The sequence below is a fragment of the Abramis brama genome (assembly GCF_963993115.1).
Source record: "Abramis brama genome assembly, chromosome: 2".
Classification (NCBI taxonomy): Eukaryota; Metazoa; Chordata; class Actinopteri; order Cypriniformes; family Leuciscidae; genus Abramis; species Abramis brama.
Genome location: NC_139964.1, coordinates 18,892,595 through 18,912,086, shown reverse-complemented (window position 1 = coordinate 18,912,086; position 19,492 = coordinate 18,892,595). Strand labels below are relative to the sequence as shown.

The 19,492-nt window shown below is 36.1% G+C and overlaps 1 protein-coding gene across 1 annotated transcript; it reads left to right on the top strand.

Moving 5' to 3' along the window:
- The first annotated feature begins 11,261 nt into the window (after positions 1-11,261).
- Positions 11,262-18,361, top strand: LOC311077846 (uncharacterized protein). The gene is made up of 3 exons (XM_084106489.1): positions 11,262-11,327; positions 15,795-16,298; positions 17,570-18,361. The coding sequence occupies exons 2-3, from the start codon at positions 15,809-15,811 to the stop codon at positions 17,983-17,985; spliced, it is 906 nt and encodes a 301-aa protein (XP_083962615.1). The 5' UTR covers positions 11,262-11,327; positions 15,795-15,808; the 3' UTR covers positions 17,986-18,361.
- Positions 18,362-19,492: the final 1,131 nt, after the last annotated feature.

The following is a 19,492-nucleotide window of genomic DNA, read 5'->3' as shown; positions in this document are numbered from 1 at the left end:
GGAACTGTGCATGTCTTTTCCTTAAGCATTTCTGGTACTGCCATTCTTATAATCCAGAGTTGTCAAAACAAATTTAGTAGTTAAACACTTTTTTTAAAAAAGGGAAAAAAGCTATGACTTAACTATTCAGCAAGCCTTGAATGATCAATCTACCAGAAATAAATGCATGTAAAATCCTACAATTGTTTGTACTGAACATATCCAGCCACATTTAGTGCAGTTCCTGGGTCCACTTGTCATTTCACTATCATTCATTAAGAGCAGCACTTGGAGCATTAACAGTACTGGGTCTGAAGTGTCGGTACAAGTGTGTATTTACAACCTTAATACTTCAGAAGGTTTACAAAAATTAATATAAATGATTTCAACAATAGAATAAAATCAGAACTGTATCATGTTTTAGTACGATGTTTACAATAAGTTTACTCCATGCAGTGCACAGATTTGAGACTCAGAGTTTTAAGCAATCACTTGTGCTTTGGTAGTTTAAATATGTGATACGTTATTCTCTTCGTATTGAAATAATGTATTATTTATTAATTATATTTTGAGAATTGTAATGAGATCGAAGTGATTTTCATCCAATACATTCTTCATACAGCATGCATTGTACGAAAGAGTTGAATTTGAGTTGATGAGTTACAAATTACAACAATTGCTCACACTCAAGGTGCCCCAGCTAGCAGGGAACGTTCTCGGAACGTTGGCTAACATTCCCTACAAGTTTGGTTAATGTTTTAAAGGTCAACTTAATCAAATATAGCTTATATTTTTAACCCTTAAATCAAAAGTTTGTAGCATGGACGTTTAATAATCTAATAAATATTTGTAATAAAAAAAAAATATATATATATATTTTTTAATTCTGTGAATCAGAACTACCATGGAATTTAATTTAGCCTAATAAAAACTAATTATTATCAATTAGTATTACTAGCTGCAGTGTGTGAGGTTGTTTAATTTAGACTGTATAATTTCACATCCTGATGCCATTATGTCCTGCAGTTCAGCGGTTTGTTTCGTCAGAGTCTCTTCGTCTGTCACTTGTGACTGTATGAACTGAATAACAGTAACTGAAAGTGTATAAGTTGTTTTGCATCTTTTATTGATTTAAAATTCTCAATTGAATATGATCTACAACGTGTATCTTTCCTTGACATGTGGATTGAGTTAAAGGATGGAGGCCTCATTACCACACTATACAGGAAACCCACTGACCGTAACACCTTCCTTTTGGCAAGTAGTGCCTATCCTAAAGCCTTGAAAAATGGCTTACCTAAGAGTCAGTTTTATAGACTGAGGCGCATATGCCATTCTGATGAAGATTACATAGAAAAGTCTTTGGAAATGAAACAAAGGTTTCTATAAAGGGGTTATTCTGTTCAGTGTGTTGAGGATGCCCAGCAGGCTGCCCTGTCGAAACCAAGACAGATCTTAAAAGAGTATCCAGGAAGAAAACAATTTTTCAGTAACCTGTATTACCACCTATACCCCTCAGGCTCACATGTTTAAGAGTACCATCCTTAAATATTGGCACATTTTGACCTCAGACCCAGCTCTCATCCAACATTTTAAAGATCCACCCCTTTTTGTTTACAAAAGAGGGCCAAACCTACAAAATAAATTGGTTAGAGCCAATATATTACCAAGTCCCAGACAGACACTTTTAGCTCCCCTCAAACATGGAAATTACCCTTGTGGTAACTGTGCTCAGTGCCACAATACGTGGAAAACGAACACTTTCACACATCCTAGAACAGGGAACCTTTTTCCAGTAAGAGGGGTTATCACATGCAACACTAAAAATGTTGTATATATGCTTAAATGCACGTGTGATATGATCTATATTGGTAAAACTACTCGCCCTCTGAAGCAAAGAATTAGCGAACACAAAAGTTCAATAAGACGAAATGATATGAATTATCCTGTTGCCCGCCACTTTAATAACCACTCGCATCCTCTATCCTCCCTCAGGTTTCAGGGAATAGAACAGGTTACTTCTCAGAGAGGGGGTGATGTTGACAGGCGACTATGTCAGAGAGAGCTGTATTGGATCTATTTGTTAGAAGCTCTACAACCACTGGGTCTCAGTGAGGAGTTTGATATGAGCGTGTTTCTTTAATTTCATCACTATAGACTATTCTATGCTCTATGATGGTCATATCCTGATATTTGCATAGAATAGTGGTTTCTTTTTATTTGTGTCGATGCAATGTAATCTTGATCCAAGTAATGTATTTATCAATTTGAAGTTTTGATGTAATTTATGTTTTTTGTTTTCCGTAGACCCTGTATCAAAGGCTATACTTGATATAGGCTATGTTGAACTACATTCCCCATGTTCCCTATCCCTGTAGCCTTAGCCATGTTAACACAGGTGTCTGACATTATGCAATCAGGAGAGGTGATTGGCAAGAGCCCTTTTGTATGGCCACATTCACTTTGTTTGTATGCCTGAAGAAGGTCGCAAGACCGAAAGCTTGCTAATAAATTGATCTTGCACAGTGTTTGAGTGTGCGGCTGCTGTATTTTTACAATTTTCAATGAAGATCTAGTTTAGCAGCACCTCACTACAAGACTTTCTTGACGGATGAGCGGTGTTTTTTTCTATTAAGACAGTTTAATGTAATTTAAATTGAAACTACTTTAACATCCAAGTTGATTGTACTTAAACATTGAAGGCAGATTTTTTTTTACAGTATACTATGCCTTACTCAAAAAACCCAAGTTAAGATTACTTGATTGGTCTAGTGGGGCAATTCTTAATAGACTTTTTCACTCGTGTCCTCCACTTCTGCTGTTATTTTTCTCTGTTTGCATTCACTGATTTTCCAACTTTATCTTAAATTTTGAATCGTCAGTACGACTGAAAAATTTGAGAGAACATTGTAAGAACTGATTTTCCTGCTAAAACAAAAGCTGAGATAAAACTCACCCTTGCAATAAAGCAATAAAATGCACCCTGGACAGAAGATCGCAAAGACAGAGCACAGGACATTGTCTTCTCCAAACTTATCTCCTTGTTTATATATGCATCCCCCTCTCCCTCCTCAAGTCACTAAAAGTTCACTGAGGTTGTCTATATCAGTGGTTCCCAAATCTGTCCTGCCGGCACCCCAACACTGCACATTTTCTTTGTCTCCCTAATCAAACACACCTGATTCAACTCATCAGCTCATTAACCCGTGTGATAATGAGCTGATGAGTTGAATCAGGTGTGTTTGATTAGGGAGACAAAGAAAATGTGCAGTGTTGGGGTGCCGGCAGGACAGGTTTGGGAACCACTGGTCTATATATCACATATGATGTATCTTGTGAATCTATTGTTTTTTCTTTTCATGTTTGGTATCATTTTAAATGTCTCAGTGCGATTGGTAAAATGGTCTTAATTTCATTGCAGTCATTGGTATAATGAGAAAGATTGAGAACTTAGGAGATGTTCTCCTCTTTGGGTGATGTCTCTTCAAGATATCTCTCCTCTCCCCCAAAACCAGGTGTTACCCCCTCGGGTACATTAATTGACCCAAAACAACCCTAAAAAATATTGGTATAACCCTTTTGTTCTGGTCTGGGTATTTAAGGGTTAAAACACATTTAAGTGACCAGGTGTAAATGGAATCGTTTTGATAAAACGCATGAAGTGGCCAGGTGTAAACAGCCCCTGTGTGTCTCTGTCAGGAATGCATTGCTTACTTTTAGAGTCATCTTTGAGTAATTGATGTCATGTATTTATTATTTCTGAATTTAATCATTTACTTGTGTAATTGGCATGATACGTTTTTACCTGACAAATAAATGTTACATCCATTTATTTCTGTAGTTTTCTGAAATCATTATTTTAGTAGATTATGAGGAGGCTGGTGCTACCGCAGCTCTGTGTCCAGGATAAGGTCAAACTAAAGGCGCAGATGAACGGAGCAGTAGCACGTCATCTGAAGACCTTTTGATTTCTGTCTATCACTGACTTGGCAAGTTGTACGGAAGTGGCTAAATAAACTATACTTTTTTGTACGAGCGAGCAGTAGGCAACCGACTTAAGAGGTATTAGCAAACCCTGCACCCTCTGACCAAGATCAGAACTGACAAGTTTGTGTCCGTGAGATCCACGTAAACCCGGGGCGTGTGACTCTGTGCGGCATTGGATCCATAATGAAAGAATAATTGAAAATATGGATACTCAAAATAATCAAAGATCTAAATTAAATAAAAATGTATGATTATTTTCTAATAAGAAACACAATATAAATGTGATTATCATTTGAAATTAGAGTCAGATTAAGCGTAAAGCTAAAGTAATATTGAAACTAAATTCTAATAAATTAAGTGAACTTCACTGGAGCACTGAAAAGGCATACACGCATTATATTCCTTCGCCCAGACCGTTGGACACTGTTTTTGGGCCAATGGGTGGTCTTTACAAAATCACATAAGCTGTGACAGGGTCTATGGTCCACAAGTATTCTTAAAAAGCCGGTTGGGAAAAGCCTGATATACTGATACATTAATCACAAAGTGTAATGACGCAACAGTTTGGCAGATGCTATTCATGCTTTTGACCAGCAGATGGCCACAGCGTACACCATGTCGAAATGCTTCCAGCAAAGAAGTGACAGTAAAGCGCTTGAATCAATAATAGAAACAGGACAATGCATTTCAAATGGTCAGCAATGTGAGTTTGTATAATAAAAGAAGAACTTTGGAGGAAGAAGCTACTGTACCCGTAAAAGTTCAGTTTAGATTGTAACTGTGGCATGGCAAAATGTAAATATAAGTTTAATGTGAGTTGATGAGCTACAAATTACAACAATTGTACACATTCAAGGTGCCTTGGCCAAAATCATACTTCTGCATTCATGTCAAGTAGCGTCATTGCACCACTGCCATGTGTGTGTCTAAATATATAAAACTATGCAGGCCAGAGTAAGGGAATCAGCGGTTTCAGTTTCAATGGCTCTGCAGCAAGGAGAGATAGAGTAGAGAGTACAACGGCAGTTTATGAGAGTTATCGGTACGCTAGAATCTGCCTGAACAAACACCAGGACAGGCAATATTTGCTCTTAAACAGGTTAATAAGGTAAACAACACAGAAAAGTGACACGAGAACGCACTCTCGCTCCAGAACCAGAAGCATTCGGGTGGAAAAGAGAGACACAAAAGACGAAAACATCATTAACTGTTGGAAAAGCAACAGATATGGCAGATCAGTGTCTTCTCGGGGTAATTGAGGTGACTGGAGCTTTAAGTGCCATTGGATTTCCAGTGCTTTTGCTGGGTGTCAGTGCTAGATTGGCTTACAGTGCACATGGGGAAAGTGGACTTTCACTACTATGGAGTGGACTTCAGTCTGTGGGCGTCTTCAGAGGCAGTTTGGCTGTGATGGCATTACCGGCTGTCGGCTGTGTGGCAGCGGTTGCAGTGGTGAGGATCTCCGGTGTGAATGGTGTCTCTGCAGTCGCTGTAGCAGGAGTAACTGGAGCAACTGTGTCAGCCATCATATCAGCAGTCGTAGCAGCAGAAACGGCCCGAAGTATAAGCCAAACAGGAGGCTGAAGTCGAAAGCTTCATCTATACAGTGGGCTGTGGGGTTTTGTTGGGGATGGGGATGTCATTTATTTTGGGGCGCAGAAACAGAAATGGAGGAGGAACAAACAGAAGTAGTGAGGGTGAGGAGGAGGAGGAGGAGGATGAAGATCATGAGATGAATGCTGAGGACAAACACAAGAGAAGGAGAAAGAGAAAGAAAAGAAGGAACAAAAAGAAAATTAATTCCGTGACTGATTCGAAGAACATCTTTTAGAGATCCTAAACAATAATATCATGTGTGTTTAGTGCTATAAGAATGTTAAATTTAGATGTTTCTCTAACGGTTTCTATAACAGTTTTTGTTTATATGTTCATATTTTTAGGTGACAACTAAATGGTGTTACACTACACTATGACAATCATTTAAACTGGGTTTTGTCAAATCCTGACTCCTTAAACTTACCATATAACACCGCCCAGTGTTCATATGTGTGCACACTAAAATAACACTTAAGCAGTGTTGAAGTTATTGAGATAATTAACTGAATATGTAAGTGATGATTGAGCATTAATGATGAACACCTGCTGTTAACAAGCAGAATCACTGAAGGAAAGAGAAACAACATTCATAATTATGAAACACTTAAAGAGATAGCATACTCATTGTTTTGAGTATACATGTTTATGCCATGCAACAGAAATGAGGCATATAGGCCCTAATACTATTTTATGTTACCAACAAACTGTGAGAATAAATTTGATCTTTTAAAATCCAAAAGGTCACACTGAGTTTAATTGTCTTGTAATTCCTCTTATAACCATTACACAATTTTGCCATTACACAATATGAGCCATCCTCATATTGTGGAAATCTATCATAATAAATTAAGCAACTATCCTCAGTTTGAAAACGAATGAAAGAACAGAGTCTCTCAGTTATACGTCCCACGAGAGTCTATACGTGGACGCAACAAAAATAAAGCCACAGCACCACAAACAAACAAATGATCTTTATTAGTGAAAAATACACCAGATAAAAGTTGAAATTTTATGTCAATGTTCATCTTGTTGCTATAGGCCAATTATGTACATCAATGGACTATTTTTTTTTCTTAGTGGAATGTCAAGGTACACTGTAATATAAAGTAAAGGTTAAAATGGGCTAATTTAAACTCAAACAGTGGTTCTCAAATGTATATTATTTCTGCAAACCAATATAACACACAAATGGCCATTAACCAACAATAAATTCATACTGTTTAATTGAAAGTCACTTATGCAAATGTATACAAACACCAGCACCAAATAAAAGTCTACAGGAGTTGATCAGCATCTGTCCATCATTTGACCACCACCAAATCCGCTAGAAGTGTCTCTTAATATCATTGTTATCCTGGAAAGCTCAAAATTATAATAATAATCGACTACAGAATTCTGCTCGTCAATTATACCACACACCATATGTAATCTAACATTTGACTAACTAAACAATAAAATAATATCTGTGTCATTCAGACATCAAAAGGAGAGAAAGAAGAAGACATTGATTTCTCACTACAGCTAAAGAATGTTTTCAGACTCGTTTTCATGTGAAATTCTATAATTCCTTGTGAACTATTTTCTTTGGAAATTCTGGCCTTCAGAGCATTTTTAGTTCCTCTCACACTGTCTCTACTGAGTTGTATTCAGACATTACTGTAAGAGATTTTCATCTTTTCATTGATTTGTTATTTAGTTTATTTTGATGTTTTTGCTAGGACTGTGTTTGTATGTACGGATAACATTGTCTTTATGATGTTTAACATTCATAATGACACTAAAGCCGTCCTGATGTTGATTGTAGTTTGTACTTCTGTTGTCTTTGTGTTGATGATGTTCTGGATGTGAAACTCGTCCTGAACGCTGCAGCGTCTCCACAAATCCATTCACTCCGGACAGATTAAACACTTCTGGAAAAAAACATTGATTGACATTAAATATTTGTTGTTTTAAGTAAAAATATCTACACATCCTTACTTCTTGCATCCTTTCACAAAGTTAGTTTACTTCTAAAACATTTTTTTTTGAGAATATATCAATATAATTATGTTTGGTTTTCTTACTTCATCAGCTTTTTTTTTTCTTTCTTAAGTCAAAACTGTAACAACATAATAATATTAATAACAATGGGATGAGAAAAATATAATTAATTCAAGATATTTCCTCCGGAAACAAATCAATGATCCTACTTAAGGATGCAAGTAATTTCTAAAGATGTTTAGATATTTCTGCTGAAAGATTAAATATATTAAGCACATTTTTTTTCTGCAGTGTAAATCTGTTTCCCCTGTTAGTTTGATTCTTGTCTATTTATATGGACAGTAGAAAGTGTTAGTACAGTAAGTATTAGATTTTTGTGACTAGAGCACATGTAAGCATATGTTTGACACAATTTGCTTTTGTTACAATAAACATTGATTAAAGTTTCATCTGCAGAACAAATAAGAAAATCCACATTTTAGGAAGCAAATGTTTCTCAATCAAACACGTTTCTCACCTGTCTGAACACGTTCTACAAATTCTCACAGAATACAGCAGTCTAAAATGTCTCCTAAACAGCCACTATCACCACCGTCCGAGCCTGACGTGTCATAGTTTGTGTCGACTCTCACTCTTGGTCTGGGTGTATTTTGACTTCTATGACAAGTGCATCTGCATTAGTAATTGCAGCGCTGAAAGCAACTCCTACAGGAAACTCTGCCTCTATTCGGAATCCATCGCTTGTTGGTTCGTTTCAGCCGGTGAGATGATCTGGAGACATCAGATCTTCACCCGTCTTTATCTTGTGTGATCAGACTGTGATTTGCATATGTACAGCCCTACTCATGCAGCCAATCCACTGCTCTCACTCAACTAAAATTAGCATAAAATAAATCTGCCCAAAACTGTGTATATGACACATGATGGTTTGTTTCAAAAGGATCATCTTCTCTGCAGCCACACAGACATGTACACTGGAAAAAAAATGGTAACCTAATAAATGGAAACATCTAAATTAAATCATATTATTCAAGTCAAAAATATTATGTAATGCCACTGAATCAACCTAAATACTTAATTTTGTACCAGGGAAACTACATTATAAGGGTTAAATCAGGTAGAAATACCTTGATAAAGTAACAATTGGAGGTTAACACTAGTTGCAGTCGATTATTTTCCAAATTGTCTGATGAATGAATGTGATGTCAAAATGCCATCATCGTAAATCTCTGCCGGGATCTGAAGATTTGTTTGAGCATTCAATGGATGAAAGTATCTTTAAATGATTGAAACAAGAATAATGAAATACTGAAGCTCATTAATGTTACCATGAACTGCAGAGGAACAAAAAATACTTTAAAGAACCACATTTACTGAAAATAATGCAGTTCGATTCATGGAGATCTCCAGTTCATTCCTATGGGATGTTCTGTACGGCTTGTCTAAATTAGCAACAGTAACTAAAGGGCGGAGCTTAGGGTCAATTGATCAATAATATTTACAGTATGTATTTACATATTTGCATATTGAACAATCATGTAGGTGCATGTAAGAATATGTAAACTTACAAGAAATGAGGAAAATGCAAAACATTTTAAGAAAAGCAAAACTTCCTAAGAAGTTCTTGATAAGACCGAACAGGTCGAACCGCATGTTGAACACATCGCTTCAGGACAGAAAGTGTTTTTTTGCTCTGACAAGGACGTCTTATTCAGAAAAATATTCAAATACTTTCAACATGAAAATCTTTGTAGAACTTGATGGGTCATGATGCTGATTGAAATGTATTTTCTCAGGGATGTATTTAAAAACCCAGCAAGCAATTGTTTGTTCTAGAACGTTTTCCAAACTTTCTGTGTTGGTTATTAAAATGTTCCGCTTTCTTAATGTCAGTGGAATAATTTTTGAAGGTTATGTTCCTGAAGCTTTCTTTTCACCAAATTTTATAAACAACTCAACATTCTACACAATAAAGTCCTCCTAAAAAATAAAAAAATAAAAAAAATCTTTACAAATTAATAGAATGGACATTTTTACAACCCTGAAGATATTTAATGATTAAAGTTTGATTTTATTTCTGTCAGACGTCTACTAAAGTTCTTATTGAGAATTAACAGAAGTTTAGACGTTGATGATTTATCGAATGTTTCATTTCACATCACCATGATGGTGATCAGTGTTTGCTTTAGTTGACCCTTTGCCTTTGTTAGTTTACTTTATTTCAGCAATTCAATAGTGTTTTCAGGAAACATTTCTAGATTGATAAAGAGAGACATTGATGAAAAAGCAGATGCTTGCTTCAATGACAATTAAATGGCTACATTAAAGTAGTTTAAACAGCTGTAGTTTCACTACTGACCTAAATAATTAGTATGTTGAAGCATTAATGATTGGAAGCAAAAACATATATAATTTAGCCATCATTACTGTAATGATTCAATCAACACTCATAAAATCCTCAACAATGGTGACAATTGACAAAATAATTCCGCTGTATTAATTTATTATGTGCCGCAATGCATACTGGGAGCCACGAAGGTGTTTTGTAAGCTGGTACCCATCATGCACTGCAGCGTGTGTGTCACTTGATAAGAAACAACTTTACACCAGTCCTGAGATCGGTTGCACTGCAAAAACTCACATCATTTGATTCATTTGTTCAGAAAACTAGACTTAAGTCACTTAGCTTCTCAAGTAAATGTGTCTTGATTTAAGAATGTTTCGATATTTTTACTAGAAAACTAGACAAAATACAGAGTATAGACATGGTTGCAAAATATGTATTTATTACTAAATTCTAGGGGAAAACATTACGAAATGAAAGGCAAAGAAGACCAATCGCCCATCCAGGCCAGGTGTTCACAATATCACAAACACAGGCGGACAGTGACAGTGGATGACAGACAGAAAGAAAAGCAAAACCAAAAGAAAATAACACGCTAAGACTGTGAAAACACTTTATCAAATGAAACATCCAGACAAAAGTCGAATACATATGTTGAAACCCTGAAAGGTCAAGAATGTTGTGAGACTTCATTTCCTACAACCTACAGAAATGAATGAAAGGCATTTTCAGTTCATCTCTCTCACACACACACACTCTCTATCTAAAGAACTGAAAGAATGAAATATTTTTATTCTATTTGTTATTTAGTTTGTTTTCTGCTTTTTCATCTTTTTGGCTTTATGACATTAAACAATCATTTCATATTGAAAACGCATTGATGTTTGCAGAATTTCAGTTTTAAAATAATTTGTTATTTCGTTATTTTTGAGTATTTGGCTGCGACTTTATATGCATGCAGTAACATAACACACACACACACACACACACACACACAAAAAAAAACAACAAAAAAAACAAGAGATAAGTGTTAAGAGGTAACGGAGAGCACAGAACATGTAATTAAAAACAAACAGTTGATCAGTATCAGTGAAGATGATGAAGGATGAACCATTAAATTGATCCCTTTAAATGGGTTTAATAGTTATAGTATTTCTAAGTTACATTATTACATTGAGATGAATATCATTAAATGGTTATGAAAGCATGCCCTCATGTTGTTCTGAAGCTGAATCTAAAGCTAAACTCTGGTGAACTCTTTGCATACTCTTGTTGTTATAGACAAAAACACTGCTTCATATATGTGTTCTGCACTATGAGTGGCATTTCCTCATATTTCGTGTGTGACACTTTCAGTTACTCTTATTCAGTTCATACATTCAGACAAATGCTGAGAGACTCAGAGTGACTGCAAGAGACACGACGACATCAAGATATACAGGTCAGTGTAAACTAAATAAGCTAATATGACACTCACATAGTATAGTTACTGAATACCCCAGCAGGTTATTTTGTTGTTGTTGTTGTTGTTTATTTGCTCTATAGTCACGCTCTCAGCTAAGTTATTTTTTTTATTTTTTATTTTTTTTGTGTGTTCCCAGTACGTTTTCCTAAAAGGTACACAGCAAAATATCCATAGTTAAATCAACACTGCTCAGAGCACCTATGGTCCCACAATACAGCGTTAAAGTAAGAGAAAGAGTCAAACTTTTTAAGTCACCATGATGGAGATCAGTGTTTGCTTTAGTTGGGTTCTTGACATTTCATTTCATAATATTAGATTGGATCTGGCTTTAGTACTTTGGCACAGAGTAAATATCTCCAGGTGTTATGTTTTAGTAGCTGATAGTATTTTAATACCTATCTCTGATTATATGCGATATGTTCATTTTACATTATTGATTACAGCTGCCCTGTGATGTCACAGCATGAGATTCTGCTCTAAAACTGTTTGAACTACTTTATTTTTTTAGATACAAACACACAGACAAAAAAAGCATTAAGTGCGGGTGCAAAAGTGATGTTGATTCAATGTGGCTACACTTGGACATTGTTGATATTAAAATCAACCCAAACAAACACACCCGTCTCTTCAATGCTCCGCCTCCAAAATTCACACTCCAATCCTAACGCAGTCTTGAACGCGACTCTCTCTGACTGGCCTCCGTTACACACACAATCCGAGAGTAGATGTCTGTTTATCATAGCAGAAGCGCAACAAAATAATGTTTCACGAAAAATAAAGCACATATGATGAACGAATGACAAGGAAACACAAAAAAATAAACACACAGTACACAATAGTAATTACAAACAAGAGGTGGTTGTTAGTTGCCAACAGCACAGAAGCTCCATGATTTGAGATCAGTGTCTGCTTTAGTTGGGCTCATGACCCTTGAGTTTTTAACTTTTGTTTTTCTCTGGCTGTTTTAACTGTAGCCTGGGTTTCCCCATGCTACCTTGAGCGCAGCGCGATTTTATTCACGCTGCTAGGCAGCCTGGATACCATGGACCAGATTTTCCCCTCAAAAAGGGAACCAATCACAGAACGGGTAGGGAGCAGCAAGACGATGACGACGTCTATGCGACACACCGAAGCAGTTTGTTTATATCTATGGATCCAACATGACAGCAGACACGAAGTTCGATGCAGCACAAACGGCAATAGTCGCTGATAGCCATCGTGTACACTAGAGTCCTGCACGGGTTCGGGTACCCGACGGGTGACCCGCAAATTTTGCTCAAACGGGTGAAAAATATCCAACTGTGTCGGATACGGGTGCGGGTCGGGTCGGACACGGGGGAAACACGGGTCTAAACACGGGTTTAAAACAATCACATGCAAATGTAAAAATATATGCATATTTTTAGGAACACATCTACAAAAATATGCCTGTATTTCAAGTTGATAAAATACTTTAAAATCCACATTAGTTTATTTGTGCCGACGCGCCACGCCCTCCCAGGATCTATAACGTTACCTAGGCTACTTTCACTTTTAAAAATTCCTCATAACCGCGCGCGCGATCTGCTTGCAGTTGTCGAGATGGATGCTGAGGAGTTGAAGAAAAGAATAGCTAGTGGAGATGGTAAAGTTGTCGACAATACGTCATCAAAAATCAAGTCCAGTGTGTGGGAGAAATTTGGAGTTATCTGAAGAAAATATTGTAAAAGGCTTTGCTGCATGCATTTTCGTGTTGGATAGCTGCGTGCAGGACTCTGGTGTACACATAAATCTCTGACCCATCGTCTTCTTCTTCGTCGAATATCTGTCGCTCTACATACGTCATCTGGTATAATTGAAACGATTGGCTATACGCTATGTACAGGCGCATTTGATAGACATTGTAGCGCCTAATAAACGGCTCTGTGCATTCGTAAACCACGCCTCAAATACAAGAAAATGAACATGTGGTTCCCACACAGCAAAATCCCCAGTGTTAAATTAACACTCCTTGGCAGAGGTGGAGAGTCCAGGGGTCAGAAAGTAAAAGTCCTGCCATATGTTTATTCCACCCATGAACTCACACTGCAAAAACTCCAGCGTTAAATGAACTCTCCTGGGAGTTTATATGGCTCCAGACTCAAGAGTGTTAAAGTTAATGAGCTAATTAAGTGATTGATTGAGTGATGATTGACCATTATTGAAGACACCTGATGTTAACAAGCAGAATCACTGAAGGAGAAAAATCACAATTTAGTCACCATTATGGATATCGGTGTTTGATTTAGTTGGGCAGTTGACCATCAAATGATTATCTTAAGATTTTGTTTGGCTGCTGTGTTATTACAGCCAGATGAACAAAAAGAAAAGTTGATCAGGTGGTGTTGGTTATATTTTGACATAATCATAATTTGATCTGAATCACTGAACTCATTTAGAGCCTAATCTCTGACTTAAATGTATATTGGTCATTACAACATCACAGTAATTCTACAGATTAAGATCCAGATTTTTCAATATAATTCAAATTATTTCTTAAAAGTTGTTCTGATAAAGAAAAGGAAAATCTTTCTTTAAGGCACACACAGACATCAAGATTCAGTGTATGAATCTCAACAATGGTGACAAAAAGAATATTCAATTAGGAAAACAAGACAATTCAGATCATAATTTATTCATACCGCAATGCATGATGGGAGCCATGGATGAGTTTTGATTGGTGGCACCCAGAATGCACTGCAACATGCTTTATTATTGTCACCATTGTTGAGAATCACAGGCTGATTCTTGGTGTCAGTGTGTCCAAATAATATATTTTTTTAAAGTCTTTTGATCAGAACAACTTTCAAGAAATCTTTCTGATTACATTGAAAATGATTAACATGGCATAATATTAGAATCGCAGGCTGCTGTAATCAACAAGGTAAACTTAACTCTCTAAATGAGTTTTGATTAAAATTATGATTATGTCAAAACATAACCAACACCACCTGATCAATGTTTCTCTTTGTTCATCTGAGAGTTATAACCCAGATACAACAGCCAAACAAAATCTAAAGTTATTAGAGTCCAACCAAAGCAAACATTGATCGTCATAACGGTGGCTTACAATTTGAGATTTTCTCCTTCAGTGATTCTGCTTGTTAACATCAGGTGTCCTCAATAATGCTCAATCATCACTAAATTAATCACTTAATTATCTCATTAACTTTAACACTCTTGAGTGTTAATTTAACACTTTACACTCTTGAGTGTGGACTCATATACACTCCCAGGAGTGTTAATTTAACACTGGAGGTTTTTGCTGCGTAGTAAATGCCGCTCCATCTGAAACCAGGTGATGGCGATTTACTACTAATCAAGGAACCGGCTTTACTGACGAGATGCGCATAACAATGTCATGCGATATATCGCCCAGCCCTATGATCAGAGGTGATCTGTTTGTCACCATTGCTGAGATTCATACGCAAATTCTTGGTGTCTGTGTGTGCCTACATAAAAACTTTTTTGTACATTTTTTTTTTTTTTTTTGATTTGATCATATGGGTTTCATTGAAAAGGATAAAATTATGATGATGTACAAGGACAGTGCTGTTATAATTAATAAAGTAAACCTAACTCAGAAATTGGGCTCTATATGAGTTCAGAGATTCAGGTCAAATGATTGTGAAATAATGATTATGTCAAAACATAACCAACACCATCAGATCACCTTTTCTATTTGTTCATCTGGCTGTTATAACTCAGGTACAGCAGCCAAACAAAATCTAAAGTAAGTGATTTAAGGTCAAGAGCCCAACTAAAACACACACTGATCACCATAATGGTGACTTAAATTATGGTTTTCTCCTTCAGTGATTCTGCTTGTTAACACCAGGTGTCTTCAATGTTGGCAATAAAAAAATAAAGAGTTCTTAATTCATCTTTGATGTCTGTCTGTTATTCAGATATTTTTGTTTTAAAAAAATTACATTTTACTCATTTTAAATGGTTAACTTTTAAGGAATTAATTTGATTAATTATTACTCAATTCTAATTTAAAATCTAATCTAAATAATAATATTGCTTGTAATCTGTTGCCACAATTGTATTGAGTAGATATAACGTATTCATTATATGTACTATGTATTTGCTACATTACAGTCAGCAAAATGCCCAGTGTTAAATTAAAACTGCTCGGTGTCTCTACTCTACAGAGCTTGCCTAGTTTGTGCTGAATCTGTGCAATGACACTTCTTTCATTAATATGTTTATTAGCAACTGAAAAAAACACAAATGTCAGGGCATGTCAAAACATCTCAAGGGACCCAAAACACCCTCAGACCCGAGAGGGTTAAACCAGTGCCAATCCAAAATTAAGCTGAATGAAAAAAAAAAAAAAAAAAAAAAGTAAACTGGACAAACACTTTATGAATTGACCATTTTCAATTGATTTTTTTGACTGAGTGAATTTTATATTTATAGAATCAAAAGAGGAAATGTCGGACACTGATGGAGATGATTATGGTGATGATGATGAAGAAGAAGAAGAAGAAGTAGTAGAAGAAGAAGAAGAAGAAGAAGAAGAAGTAGAAGAAGAAGAAAAAGAAGAAGAAGAAGAAGAAGAAGAAGAAGAAGTAGAAGAAGAAGAAGAAGAAGTAGAAGAAGAAGAAGATGATGAAGAAGATGGTGATGATGATGATGATGATGATGAAGATGAAGATGATGATGAATATGACGATGATGATGAATATGATGATGATGAAGATGATGAAGATGATGATGATGAAGATGATGATGATGATGATGAATATGATGATGACGATGATGAAGATGATGATGAAGATGACGACAGTGAGGAAGATGATGATGATGAAGATGATGACGATGATGATTCGGAAGATGATGATGATGATGATGATGATGATGATGATGATGATGATGATGATGATGACGAAGATGATGATGATGAAGAAGAAGATGATGATGGTATGTGGATACATGAATGCAAATGATTAAAGGTGCTCTAAGCGATGTCACGAGTTTTTTAGGCCAAACATTTTTTGTCACATCCAGCAAACATCTCCTCACCATCCACCTTAGCTTTCTTTGCTGCTGTAAATGTGTTTGACAAACACACTGTCACAGTGGCCAAAAACGACAAAAAATATAATAAGAGTTAAGAGCTCAACTAATGGAAACATTTATCACTGTTATGGTGACTTCAAATGAAACAGAGTTAAACCTCTGTTAATTCTCAGTAAAACTTCTGTAGACGTCTGACAGAAATAAAGTCAGTCTGGTTAGTAATAAGTGAAGCTGGTAATGCTGTTTGTGGAGTTGTTTAATCCTCCTCTGCTGAGATCTTCACAGATTTAATGTCTTCTTTTCTCTTCAGTTGATTTCATCTAAGATTGTGGCTGAAATTACTCCATATTTAATATACACAGATTTTGTGGCTACGATAAGGTCCAGTTCTGGTTTATTTCTTTGCTCTTGGCTGACATGTGACATTGCTATGCAGAGGTGTAAAGTCCAGGTTCAGAAAGTAAAAGTCCTCCTCAGTATTTTATTCCAATCACCTGGATTTGCTAATTCAGCAGGAGAGAGAACTAATTAGTGAAATCAGCTGACTGAGTTCATGGGTGGAATAAACATATGGCAGGACTGTTTCAGGAAACACGGAAGGGAGGGGGAGGAGATGGGAGGAGACGGGATGAGGAGGAGGGAGGGTCGAGCTAGCCTCCGTTTTGTTTGACAACGACTTTAAACGTCAACAATTGTGACGTCACCCAACATCTCTTAGAGGACCTTTAAACTATCTTCCATTTTAATTACTGCATCAGTTCTACATATGAATGTGCTCATATTTCCAATATGTTCTCAAATAGTTACTCACTGTAAAAAAAATTCTTAGCTTCATATAAAACAACGCGAGTTTGTTTAATTATTAGATTATGTTTTATGCTATTTTGTTTTTCACCTTTTTTCAGTTTTTTTATCTCAACATTTGTTTGATTGAATGTGTTGCTTGCTTGCTCTTTCTTTGTAATTGTTTGCAAAATTTACAAGCAATTTCTGAATGAAAATTGTTTCTAAATTTTGTTTTAGTGTAAAGTGTTAAATCGGACCGGCACATAGTCGCGCTGTCAGTCTCTTCAGCACAAACTGCTTCCTTTATATATAAATTAAGCTCGCTATAGATTGAGTCTTATTCACAAAACTTTCTGCTATCTTGCTTTTATCACCCGCATGTGAAGAAGAGGAGAATGAGTGCGAGGAAGAGCGGAGACGGCGATTGGAAAAGAAGAAGAAAAGACGGAAGAGGAATCTGAAGAAGGCTGCATTGAAAGCCGAGGAAAAAGAGCGGAGACGGCAATTGACAGGGGAGGAAAAGAAGAGGATGAAAAAGAAGAAGAGGAAGAAAAAATGTAAGAAGATCCTGAAGCAGGTTGCAAAGGGAACCGGTGTTGCATTAGGAGTCACTGCATTAGCAGCTGTGGGTGTAGTCGCCACTGTTCATGGAGTCCCTGCAGTCGGGAAACTGACTAATATGGCAAGTAAAGGGTTAATTAACAAAGCATACAAGAAGACGTTGGCAAAAAACAAGAAGAAAAAAAGGACAGTAAGAAAATTAGGTAGAATAGCTGAAGGAATAATTGACATGACAGCATAATTTTACCACACTTATCATTTGTCATGCTAACTTGATAAGTGTCATTCTTCTGTACAAATGCTTTTGATACAACATTATTGCCCTGAATGGTCACTAGTCAGAGTGTGTTGTGTTGTCTTTTATTCAACACAGTCTCATATCTGTTTGTAACAATTTATTTAAACAACAAAATTAAATAAATTCTATCATATGACTTCAGTATTAGAAATACTGTTATCATTAAATAAGAGCTAGACTAAAGGGATCAATATAATGATTCAACACAAATAGTCTTCACTCGGAAGAGAGGAACATCGTTCATCATCTTCATTGATACTCACATCTCTCGCTGTTGATTTCTGAGCAACATCTAATACAGAGAAAGCCTTGAATGACTGTCCACCTGCTCTCAGCGTGACTCCTTCCACAGCATCAGTCACATATTAACACTATAGTGTGATATTCAGACTTCTAGCAGATACTGTCACCAATAATGTGGCATGAAACCTCAACTAACAGTTACTGTTGAAAACTGATTAATCTGTTGATTATGTCTTCAATTAATTGGATAAAAAAACTAAAAAAACATGTTATGTATTTTACATGCATTTCACAGCATATCACCATTGTTGAGGTTGATATGCTTATTATTATTATGTATGTGTTTTGATCCATGATTTGAATGTTTTTAAAGTTTGTTTTATTGCAATTGATGCATCATTCAGACACACACACAATAATCAGCATATGAATCTCAACAGTGCTGACATGCGTCTGGGAGACACCATAGTATAAAACTCATGGATCCCATCTCAGTGTTCATATGGGAACTACCAGCAGGGTGTTAAAAGTAACACTGAAGCAATGTTAGAGTTAATTACACAAGAACTACAACTGACTTCAGCCACAGCCTTAGATGAAATCAACTGAAGATAAAAGAAGACATTAAATCTGTGAAGATCTCAGCAGAGGAGGATTAAACAACTCCACAAACAGCATTACCAGCTTCACTTATTACTAACCAGACTGACTTTATTTCTGTCAGACGTCTACAAACGTTTTTATTGAGAATTAACACAGGTTTAGTTGTTTTGTCGCCATTATGGTGATCAGTGTTCCATTAGTTGGGCAGTTTGACTCTTGGCTTTGTATCTGAGTTTGGGACAGGGTTTACCAAAGCACATAATTTATTGCAAAGGAAACCATGAACAAAGATGATAATAAAATTTTAGTCAACATAAAGAACAATTTGAGTGGTCAATTAATTTCATTAATGATCAAAAAGATGTATTAGTTGTTAATAGTTGTATTGTAGAGTTGTTTAATCCTCCTCTGCTGAGATCTTCACAGATTTAATGTCTTCTTTTCTCTTCAGTTGATTTCATCTGAGGCTGTGGCTGAAGTCAGTTGTAGTTCTTGTGTTTCTCTTTCCTTTTTTAACATTAACACAGCCTTTGTGTGACTTTGGTGATCCTCAGATAAACATTGGGGAATTTACGGTGTACAAAGATTTTCATGTCAAAAGTTT